This window comes from Colobus angolensis, unplaced genomic scaffold, assembly GCF_000951035.1.
Source record: "Colobus angolensis palliatus isolate OR3802 unplaced genomic scaffold, Cang.pa_1.0 Scaffold447, whole genome shotgun sequence".
NCBI classification, from domain to species: domain Eukaryota; kingdom Metazoa; phylum Chordata; class Mammalia; order Primates; family Cercopithecidae; genus Colobus; species Colobus angolensis.
The window spans coordinates 520,182-531,877 of NW_012117899.1; the positions used below are offsets into that span (position 1 = coordinate 520,182).

The following is an 11,696-nucleotide window of genomic DNA, read 5'->3' on the forward strand; positions in this document are numbered from 1 at the left end:
ATTTAGTAAGTTTGAGGCAAGTGGGGGAAAGCCAAACTGATTTCCACTGATTGCTTTCGATAGGGGCCCTTTTTAGCTGGGAATGAGGAACGAGTATGCAAAGTAGTTGTTGGCCAGGCAGCAATTAAGGAGTGGAGTTTTTGTGGAGTGGATGGCTTTCTGCTTACTCCTACTACAGAGATATTGGATGGAAGGCTAGGTCCAGAGAAGGACGGCAAAACAGAATAGGTAACCTCGCTGTCAATTAAAAAAATTAATTGTCTTACCTGCTACCAGGAGAGTTACCCGTGGCTCGGCGAGGGTGATAGGGGGTCCCCGAGTCTTGGCACCTTCAGTTGTCGTCGTCCAGATGTAGGAGCTGGAAGGAGCTCCCAGGATCCTGGGAAAGGGGGTCACGTTGAGACGCAGCACCTGTTCTCAGGGTGGGGCAATCAGACTTCCAGTGTCCTCCCTGCTGGCAAGCAGGGCAGGGGGTTGCTGGTGCATGAGGGTTAGGACATTCACTGGCCCAATGTCCTGATGCCTTGCACTTATAGCAAGGCTGTGTTGGAGCTCGGGGACCTTGTGGACACCTGTTGGCATAGTGTCCTGCCTTGCCGCACTTATAGCAGGCTCTTTTTGTAGCCTTGGAGTCTGTGGGGTGTGTGCTCTCTGGCCTGGGGTTATGACTGGGCTGTAAAGCCGCTGCTAGGAGCGGGCTACCAGTCAATGAGGAGCAAGGAGGAGGAGTCTGGGCAGTAAGGGAGGGGGTGGGGAGAGTGGGGAGAGAAGGAGGAGTATAGGGCAGATCAGGATGAGAGTGTAAGGCCCAAAAGCCTTGTATGTAATTAATTTCAGACCACTTGCCTAGTTGCTGGCAGAAATTGCTGCTAGGGTGCCCTGTGGTGGCCATTGATTGGGGCCATGCTACAGTGGAAAGGAAAATTAACTGCTTCCTCCTAAGGTCTTGTTTGAGCTGTAAGGTTTTTAAATTGGCTAGGAGGCACCCTAAGGGAGTGCTTTTTGGAAATTTGGACTGGGGGGTTTCCCATTTGTTTCCTCTTTACTTACACAATGGACACAATGGAAATGGAAGTGGATCTCTGCCTGGCTTCAAAGCGTCCTTTGGAGCCAGCAAAGACAGACTGGAGGCTCTTGGAGCCAAGGTGGAGATTACCTTCAGGTGGACGTCTCCGTCCTGAACGGGTCTCCTGAGCCACTTGGTGGCTCAAAAGTGGGCCTCAGACATGCGCAGGATTTTTGGCCGAGGGAGGTAAAGAGGAGACGAGGGCACTTACCCCAGAGAGGCCGTGAGAGTGAGGGAAGCGGGTCTCAGGTCCTGGTCCGTCTGCGGCGTGGGAGCCAGAGGAGGTTCCTCAACCCTTAGAGGCCTGAGGAGGGGTCTCCTCCTGGGTTTCAGCACCAACTGATTTGTTTTTTCTAAGACCACCAGAGCGGGCACAAAAGAACCAGCAGGTAGGCAAGGGTAGGAGCAAAACTGCAAATTTATTTTGGTCACCTAGCTTCAGGGGAAGAAGGTGGGTAGGGAGAGGTCTGTCGGCCTCTGGCAAAGGAGGCCGACAGAGTCTCCCGGTGGGGCTCTCGGGCAGAGTTCCTGACACAGTCCCGACTTCCCGACAGGAGTGGGGCTGGGAAGTCTGTGTGTGGCATCCGTCCGGAGTGGCTTTTCTAGGAGTGGGAGGGCAATAGGCGGGGCACAGGCGTGTCGGGGGGTGTTCCGCAGGTGCGACCAAGTAAATGTTAGTCTCTTCGGATTGACATCACCTGGTGCATGCCCGGTTGGTCTGCACCTTCCCGGGTCGCTGGCTGCATTTTTGCGTGCACGGGAAAAGTTGGTGATGAAGAACCCGGAAGTGCGCCATCTTGCCTCCGTGCGTCCAAACACACACTTATTTAAAAATAAAGTCCCATGATGTATGTAACTTACCCTCAAATGGTTCCGAAAAAATTTTGTGTGTGTGTGGGTGTATTTATATATATATATATAGAGAGAGAGAGAGGGAGAACATGAATGATAAAGCAAATGGGGTGAAATATTAACAATAGTTGAATCTAGGTGAAGGACATATGTGTGGTTTTATACCATTGTTATTTTTGCAACATTTAATAAATTTTAAATTGTTTCAAAACAGAGTTAATAAAACAATAAAATTACAGCAGGATACATGCAATAATTAGTGTTTGGACAATGTATAGTAATGGGACAAAGGAGGGAGCCATCAGCTTTGTCTGGGGGTGGAGGTGTCAGGAAAGGCTTCATAGAGAAATTGGAGGAAAGATTGGAAGGATGATGTCTTCTTTTCCTCTATTTATTATTATTATTATTATTATTTTTGAGACGAAGTGTTGCTCTGTTGCCTAGGCTGGAGTGCAGTGGTGTGATCTTGGCTCACTGCAACCTCTGCCTCCCAGGTTCAAGCAGTTCTCCTGTTTCAGCCTCCAGAGTAGCTGGGATTACAGCATGCACCTGGCTAAATTTTTGTATTTTTAGTAGAGACGGGGTTGCATCATGTTGGCTGCTCTTGAACTCCTGACCTCAGGTAACCTGCCCACCTCAGCCTTCCAAAGTGCTATGATAATAGGCGTGAGCCACTGCACCCAGCCAATTATTATTCTTAATTAATTTATTTTTCATGAAGTGTCACCTCAGTCTAAAAGGATGATTTATTGACAGAGCTGTGTCTGGGGGCCAGGGCATCTGGGGGAGGTGGGAGAGGGAGAACTCAGGGGAGGATTGTGACCTATCCACAAATCTGATTAGATACTGCTACATTGTATGGCCTGCCCTGGCAAAGCAGGACGCCCCTCCTCAGATGGTGACAGTTACCTGTGTGGCCAGGAACACAGCTCCCTGCTCCTCCAGCCAGTCACACATCCTTCTCATTTCCAGGGGCCCAGGCTCAGGTACCCTCAGAGGGAAGGGAATCAGAGGGAGGGGCCGGCAGTCTAGGCTGATCAGGGCTGGGCTGGGCAGGGCTTGGGTGCCACTCTGCCAGGCTTTTGGACTCTCCACAGCTCTCCACATAAAGGGACCAGCACTTCACCCCGCATCAGGATCCTCTGCAGGGGAGCTCTGAGTGTCCACCAGAAGGGAACTTTCAGCTCCTGGCATCTGTGAGGAAGGGAGGAGGGAGCTGTCTATGCTGGTGAGAAAAGTGTTTTTGATCCATGTATGTGGGAGCAATTATGCCAGCTCAGGTCTGGTCTCAGTTTTAGAGACTGAGAGTTTCAGGGAAATGAACCCGTGGCCTCTGGGGTATTTGTAGTGCTGGACAGCCATGGGGGATATTCCAGGAGGTTCTAGAATGCTCATAAGCCCATCATTTTCCATGTGAGGTTTCCTGACTCAGAAATGTCAGGGAGTAAGAATGAGAGGATGACAAAGGAGGGGCCAACCAGTGACCTTGTGCATCTTGTTTTTCCTTAGAGGACAATGACCAGACTCTGCTTCCTGTTATTCTTCTCTGTGGCCACCAGCAGGTGCAGTGCAGGTAAATCACTCCTGACAGTAGGAGCTGCAGTTCCCTGGGCTCCCCTCTGCTTTGCAGGGCCCTGGAGGGAGTAGAGCTGGGCAGGGTTCTGAAGTCAAGGGCCAGGGGGGAAGTCCTGGAGAGGCATGGAACCCAGGATAGGCAGCCAACTTGAGGTGTGGACTGGGTGTTGATTTCTGGCTTCTCCTGGGGTCTGGTCTGAAGCAGTCAGGATGTTAGCTCAGGTGTGTCCTGGGGCTTGATTCTCTGCTTCTGTGACTGTGAGGGGTTCATGAGGTGAGAGAGTAAACTGTGTCCCTGCTCAGCTGCTCTTGTGGCCTTGGCCTTGGGATCTCCAGAGGGAGCTGGGTGATCAGTGCTGTGGCCAGGGTACACCCTCCTCTGGTTGCCATCCTCACAATTCTATTCTTCCAGTAGGCACAGTAGTGATATTTTTTCATTGATACTGAGTTTTTTGTTTATTTCAATCCATCATTTACATATGCATCTCATTTGATCTCCATGAGTATAAAGAAGTTATTAATGACACCTTAAAGGTGAAGAAAAAGGATCAGAGATGTTAAGTGTCTGCTCAAGGAGGCACTGTCATCAGGGGTTGTCTGGGTTTTAACTTGAGTCCCGTAATTTTTTTTTTTTGAGACGGAGTCTTGCTCTGTCACCCAGGCTGGAGTGCAGTGGCGCAATATTGGCTCACTGCAACCTCCGCCTCCTGGGTTCAAGCGATTCTCCTGTCTCAGCCTCCCCAGTAGCTGGGATTACAGGTGTGCACCACCACACCCAGCTAATTTTTGTATTTTTAGTAGAGACAGGGTTTCACCATATTGGCCAGGCTGGTCTTGAACTCCTGATCTTGTGATTCGCCCTCCTTGGCCTCCCAAAGTGCTGCGATTACAGGCATGAGCCACCATGGCTGGCCTGAGTCCTGTAATTTTACACTTTTTCCTACTCTGCCAGGCTTTTGGAATAATTTTTAGGCTTTTAGACTAATATACACAGCCCTTCCTCCACTGGCCTCTGTTAATTTTTCAGCTTTGGTTTCCAAACCTCTTTGTATTACAACATATGTTCCAGCCGCAGTAAGAGACTGACCTATAGTTTTCAGCAGGCTGGGCTGGGCTGGGCTCTGCTATTGCTTCAGGCCATCTCATGTGCTTTCTTCTCTTCCTGGGGTGTACTCTCCCCTTTTCTTCCTGTCCGGTAGCCAGCTCCCATTCTCCCATCAAAATCAGCCTGCTCTGAGTTACAGCTGGTCCCTTCCCCAGCAAGTTCCCAGGCCTCACCCCCGTAGGTGGGTTTGCCCTCTCATCTCAGTTGGGTCCCTTTCCATGTGCTCCTTCCCTGTAGAATGTAGTCTCTTGAAGAAATGTGTCAAATTGTCTTTGTCCGGCATCTAGGTAGTTCACACAGTAGGTATTTAATTAAAGTTAGTTGAGTGGAAGATTCCAGGTGTTTAACCTATACCAGCTGTTGGATCAGACTGTCTTAGCATAGAGAATCCCTGACCTTCTTCCTGGGACTTCAGAGTGGAGTGATGCAGCGGCAGAGGTTGGCCAGGAAAGATGGCCTCAGTGGTCAGACTTTTAATGAGAATCATTCTCACATCTTCCAACAGCGGCCTCTTCTCTTGAGATGCTCTTGAGGGAGTTCCAAACCTGTGCCTCCTCCTTTTCTTCCCTGACTAGAAGCTACAAAGAAGTCAAGGAATTCTGCCATAGTGCAGGTGGTGAGTAATGAACCAACTCACCATTCTCTCTTTAAAGCTACTTTTTAGCTCAACAGAGCCCAGTCATGGAAATCAGGAGGGACATATCCACGTGGAGACTATTCTGTGCCCAGCTCCTACGCAAGGAGGTTTCTAGTGGGAATTTCGAGGCTTCTGTGTCCCATTCCAGTCACAAAGTCTTCTGAACACAGGGAGAATGCAGTGTTCCTGGTTATGCTTACAGTGGTGGCAAGAACTGTGATGAGTCTGATTTGCCCCTACTTGCCCGGGGTTTATAGATGCTGGCAGAAAACCTGAAACTCCCGAGCCAGAGACAAAGAACTTTATTAATCACAGAAATAGCAGCAGCCAGAGCATCAGCATTTTCTTGTACTGGGCCAGGTGACATCTGCCCAAGTAGTGGGTTTGTCAAGCTGGCTGACAAATGTGGCTGGCAAGGAAACAACGAGCCCTTTTTAGAGCCAGAGAGTTTATTACTCACATAGATAGCAAGTTCAAGATTGGCAAAAGTGTCAGCTTTTCCCATCCCTTGTCCCACAAGACGGCACAGAAAAGAGGGCAGGTGACAATGCAACATGGGCAGTGGCTGAGGAGCCAGTCCATGCTGCCATAGCCATTTCATGGCCTGTGTACCCTATGGGGTGGGGGCAAGTGAGGCAAAAAACCTCATACCTCTTCAGAACCCAGGAGGTGATGACACAGTCATGACAGCTGTCTCATGACAGCCTCCACGAAAGATAGGGAGAGGGGTGAGAAGTGACCTCATTGCAGGTCCTCACAAGCTTCCCATCTTTCCATGTTTCAGGAAGACCACAGGCTTTCTGCCAAGGCTTAGGTCAGCTGTCCCTATGTGGCCTATGTGCAAATGTGCAAGGTCACCGGGATGCCACAGTGGAGCCAGTCTCCTGCAAGCTTGGGAACAGAAGGGGAACTCTGAGCTTAGGGAAGCTGAATCTTATGAAATGGGCACAACCTTTGCTCTGAGCTGTACAGAGGCCCCATCCTGCTATAGACTCAGATGTGTCTATGTGCTGATTTCTGGCCTCTCCTGGCCACAGGGTGGCACTGTCGAGAGGGAGATACCATCTCTGTCTCTTCTAAGGCTATTTGCTCTACAAACTCTTTGAAAAGATAGTATGAAGCCAAGGCAGTCAGTGCCTCTGCTCATAGGTGACCAGAACACAAGACGCGCGGAGCATCATCTTCCAGCAAGTGTGTGTTGCAGTCTTCTGAGTGTACTTTTGACTTCCTAGGGCTTTTCTGTTCACAGGGCTGAGATGAACCCTGAGCTCTCAGACAGGGAGGCTCTGGGCTGGTTCTCTCTACAGATGACCCGTATTTTCTCCGCACCAAGAATGGTGTTGTCTACCAGACCTTCTGTGACATGACCTCAGGGGGTGGTGGCTGGACCCTGGTGGCCAGCGTGCATGAGAATGACATGCATGGGAAGTGCACGGTGGGCGATTGCTGGTCCAGTCAGCAGGGCAACAAAGCAGACTACCCAGAGGGCGACGGCAACAGGGCCAACTACAACACCTTTGGGTCTGCAGAGGCAGCCACGAGCGATGACTACAAGGTTGGTGCCACTTCCCACCCACTAGGGTGAGGGTGAGGGTGAGAAGTGGAGTGTGGCTGGCCACAAGCCTGCAGTAGGGAGGGGTGGAAGGTGGGGATGTGGGGAAGGGCTGAAGAATAAGAGAGAAATACATGCCTTGAATCACAACTTCCTCCCAACAAGGCTGTTAGGGCCCTGAGTGGTGATGGGATCATCTGCTGGGAGTAGGGTGTCTGAGTGTGGCTAACCATCTGCTTACTGGATCCCAGAGCTCTCAGCCCACTTGAGGCTGCATGTGTGGACCTTCTGCCTCCTGGCCCAATCAGACTCAGTGTCTGTTGCTTTCCAGAACCCCTGCTACTATGACATCCAGGCCAAGGACCTGAGCATCTGGCATGTGCCCAACAAGTCCCCCATGCAGCATTGGAGAAACAGCGCCCTGCTGAGATACCGCACCAATACTGGCTTTTTCCAGAGACTGGGACATCATCTGTTTGGCCTCTACCAGGTACATGGGGCTGCTGGCTGGGGGGCACTTTCTTTGGTGAACAGAGAGCCAAGTGTCTAGGGTAGGGGGCAGCTCTGTCCTGTGGTTCCACATCACTACCGAGTGTTTGGCTGTTTCTCCTTCCTTTGGTTCACTGTGAACTCATGTCTGGCCTCTTAGAAACTCTAAGCCAGGCAACGAAGAGGCCTGTGGGACAGGAGAGCATAGGGAGAAAGAGACAGGGACAAGAGGTTTGGGGCTGTTGGGGAGACACAGCTATGGGGAAAAGGAATCACTATTATTATGATTGGTTTTGGTTAATGGCAGTTAACTTGAAACTCCTCCTCTCCCTGCACTGTGGCAGCATCTCTACTGTTCTCACAAAACCTCTCTTCTGGGTCTCTGCAGAAATACCCAGTGAAATACGGATGAGGGAAATGTTGGAATGACAATGGCCCAGCCATACCTGTGGTCTATGACTTTGGTGATGCTAAGAAGACTGCATCTTGCTACTCACCATATGGTCAATGTGAGTATTTGCTCCCTAAGTCTGGTCATAAATATTTTCTTGCACTCTTGGAGAATGGTGGCAAATAAGAACAATTCATAATTACTAGTATTTACTGAGCACTTAAAATGCACCAGACTCTTGTCTTGGAACTTAGCATGATTTTGTGTCATTTAATTATCATGAGAAAACTATGAAGTTAGAATTGCTATTATCCCCATTTCACAGGACATAATCCCAGCTTCTTCATCACCACCTGTGTGGCCTCTTATAATAGTTAAGAAAAGGTGCATACAAAACATTAGCTGGGCATGGTGGCGCATGCCTGTAATCCCAGCTCCTCAGGTGGCTGAGGCAGGAGAATCGCTTGAACCTGGGAGGCGGAGGTTGTGGTGAGCTGAGATTACACCACGGCACTCCAGCCTGTGCAACAAGAGTGAAACCCAATCTCAAAACAAAAAACAAAAACCAAAAAAAACAAGAAAGATAAGGTGCACACTGAGGTTCACAGGAAAGAACCACTAGCAGAGTGGTGAGAGAGATTTACTTTTGTTATGAAGGATAACTATTAATTATCTTACAAAAGACAGTTTTCAGTATAATAAGACCACAGAAGTTAAGTTGTGGATGAAAAAAATCAAAGACATCACTGTTTGCCTTTGATATTTCAATGAAAGCAGGTGATGGCCAGGGAAACTAACCCATGGTAATTGGATGAGAAGTGTGTAAACAGCAACAGGCAGCCACATCTGATCATTGCTTATTCCTGCTGGGCCTTCTCAGATCTTTTTAGTAATCTTTCTGTGGAGTCTATCTTCTCCTATAAGCTGTAGGCAGACAAGGGTCCTTTTGTGAGACCCAGCCTTTGTCCTCTTGCCCCAGATGAAAAGAAGTTCCCTTGGGGACAAGTTTAGGACTGACATGCACAAGCCACGGGCCATAGAGGTGCTGGGCTGCACCCCTACAGCCTGGGGTATTGGGCTGTAGTCTCAGCTTTTGGCTTAGGGAATTCCTGGACTGGCCAATGGGATGCTGCTTCTAGTTCCTCCTGTGAATGCTTGGCTCCTTCTTCACCTCTTCTTTTTCAGGGGAATTTGTTGCAGGATTTGTCCAGTTCTGGGTGTTTAATAATGAGAGAGCAGCCAAAGCCCTTTGTGCTGGCATAAGAGTTACTGGCTGTAACACTGAGCATGTGAGTTTTTGGGGAGATCAATGGCCCATGTGTGTGCATGGGTATGCACGTGTGTGCCACTGTGTGGGGTGTATCATTCTGTGTCTCTGTGGTTACTTGCTTACTGTCATTATTCTCTTTACTCTCATTACTCTCTTGATGATGTCTTATGAATATAATTTATTTTTTATTTATTTATTTTTCTTTGCAGAGTCCATATTTTTAATAAAAATGAAGTGATACAAAGGTTGGAGTAGTAGATGCCACAAGTTGAGTATAATTTATTTATTTTTAAAATCTTGTTTATTTTATTTATTTTTTTGAGATGGAGTTTCACTCTTGTTGCCTGGGCTGGAGTGCAATGGCACGATCTCTGCTCACTGCAACTCTGCCTCCTGGGTTCAAGTGTTTCTCCTGCCTCAGCCTCCTGAGTAGCTGGGATTGTAGGCATGCAGCACCATGAATGGCTAATTTTTTTTTGTATTTTTAGTAGAGACAGGTTTCTCCATGTTGGTCAGTCTGGTTTCAAACTTCCAACCTCAGGTGATCCACCTGCCTTGGCCTCCCAAAGTACTGGGATTACAGGTGGGAGCCACCACGCCTGGCTGAGTATAATTTATTTTAATGGAATTCAGTTTATCAAAATTTTCATTTATGGTTAGTACTTTTCATGTTTTCTTTAAGATGAACCTCCTTACATTGAGGTCATGAAAATATTCTCCAATATTAATCTTAACTTTTAGAAGCTTTATATTTTTACTGTAGAAGACAGCACCATAGCTGTAGTGGTGGGAGATTGTATTTGAGGGACATCCTGTGCCTAGGGGCTGGAGGAAGAAAGTGTCAGAGCCATCAAGAACAAGGGTATTCACTTAGGGCCCCCTTCCCTCCCCAACTGACAGTCTGAACTCACAGTTCCATCTTCACTTCCCTGCCTCAGCTTTCAGTTTTTTCATTCTCTAGCTGCGATGAGACGGCTATTCTCTCATGGAGGGACTCGCAGATTAGAATTCAGAGGATGCTGACCATGTGGGCACTGGGGGTGGACTAGAGTAGGTGTCTTTATGCCCTTTTCCTTGATAACCTTCTCCACTGGCTCTGTGCTCCTTAGACTGTCCATTAGTACATGTTTGCATATGTCCCGGCATGCATTATTTCTTTAAAATACATGCATAGCCAGGTGCAGTAGCTCATGCCTGTAATCCTAGCACTTTGAGAAGCCGAGGCAGGTGGATCACTTGAGGTCTGGAGTTAGATACCAGTCTTGGGCTCACTGGTGTCAGCAGCAAATCAGATCCCTCACAGTGTCTCTTCTTTCTGTTTCCCAGCACTGCATCAGTGGAGGAGGGTTCTTCCCACAGGGCAAGCCCTGTCAGTGTGGGGACTTCTCTGCCTTTGACTGGAATGGATATGGAGCTCACATTCGGAGGAGCTGCAGTCAGGAGATAATGGTGGCAGCTGTACTCTTGTTCTATAGATGAGAGAGAGCTCTGCGGTGTCAGGGTGAGAACCCATCTTCCAACCCCAGCTATTGGGAGACAGAAAAACCGGAATTCTAACAAGGAGGAGAAGAGACTAAATTACATCAATCTGCAACTCTATGTTTCTTTGAATTCTTTTTATAAATTGGCTGATGTATTGAGGGATTTTTAAAAGAATACCTATGGTTCTGGTGAATTCCACATCGGACATTCTGGGCCTGTACAGTGGCTAGGAAGAGCCTATTGAATAAAAATAAGTGTTCACTTCAGCAACACATATACTAAAATTGAAACAATACAGAGAAGATTAGCAAAAAGATATAAAAAACTGAAAAATAAAAAAACATTCTGGGCCAGGGATGGTGGCTCATGCCTGTAATCCCAGCACTTTTGGAGGCCGAGGCTGGTGGATTGCCTGAGGTCAGGAGTTTGAGACCAGCCTGGGCAGCATGGCAAAACTTCATCTTTAAAAGAAGTACAAAAATTAGCTAGGCAGTAATGTGGGCCTGTAGTCCCAGCTCCTCAGGAGGCTGAGGTGGAAGGATGGCTTGAGCCAGAGGGGCAGAGGTTGCAGTGAGCCAAGATCTCACCACTGCACTCCAGCTTGGGTGACAGAGCCAAACTCTATCTAAAAAAAAAAAAAAAAAAAAAAAAAAGAAAAAAGAAAAAGAAAAAAAAAAAGACATTCTGGGTTTGGAATTTCAAGTGTCATCTGTCCCAGAGCACAAGTATGTTCCTGTTTTTAGGAGATTCCTGAACTGGATTTAAGGACAATAGAAAATATTTCATGTTAATTCTTCCTAATGCACCTTTATTAGCTAATTAAATAAAGCCTTCAATATAAATGTGTTAAAGAAGATAAACAGGAGATAGAAGGCACAACCACCCATTTCTTTTATTCTTCCAGCTTTAGCAGTCAGGATAGTCTCCCCAGAGGTGCATGTGCCTGGCCACATCTGGAATCCCAACTCCAGTTGCTTACTAAAAAGGAGAGACGGCCAGGTGTGGTGGCTCACACCTGTAATCCCAGCACCTTGGGAGGCTGAAGCTGGTGAATCATGAGGTCAGGAGTTTGAGACCAGACTAGACAATATGTTGAAACTCCATCTCTACTACAAATACAAAAATTAGCCAGGTGTGGTGGTGTGCACCTGTAGTCCTGGCTACTCAGGGGCTGAGGTAGGAGAATCGCTTGAACCCAAGAGGTGGGGGTTGCAGTGAGCCAAGATTGCAACACTGCACTCCAGCCTGCGTGACAGCAATACTGCATCTCAAAAAAA

The 11,696-nt window shown here is 48.0% G+C and overlaps 1 protein-coding gene across 1 annotated transcript; it reads left to right on the plus strand.

Annotated features, from left to right (window-relative positions):
• Window positions 1-2,796: 2,796 nt before the first annotated feature.
• ITLN2 (intelectin 2) lies at window positions 2,797-10,536 on the plus strand. Its single transcript, XM_011957603.1, is given in 9 exon segments — window positions 2,797-2,904; window positions 3,016-3,146; window positions 3,428-3,491; window positions 5,104-5,214; window positions 6,543-6,790; window positions 7,119-7,277; window positions 7,665-7,785; window positions 8,853-8,956; window positions 10,264-10,536. Coding segments are annotated over 8 exon segments (966 nt in total). The 5' UTR covers window positions 2,797-2,904; window positions 3,016-3,140; the 3' UTR covers window positions 10,417-10,536.
• The last annotated feature ends 1,160 nt before the right edge of the window (window positions 10,537-11,696 follow it).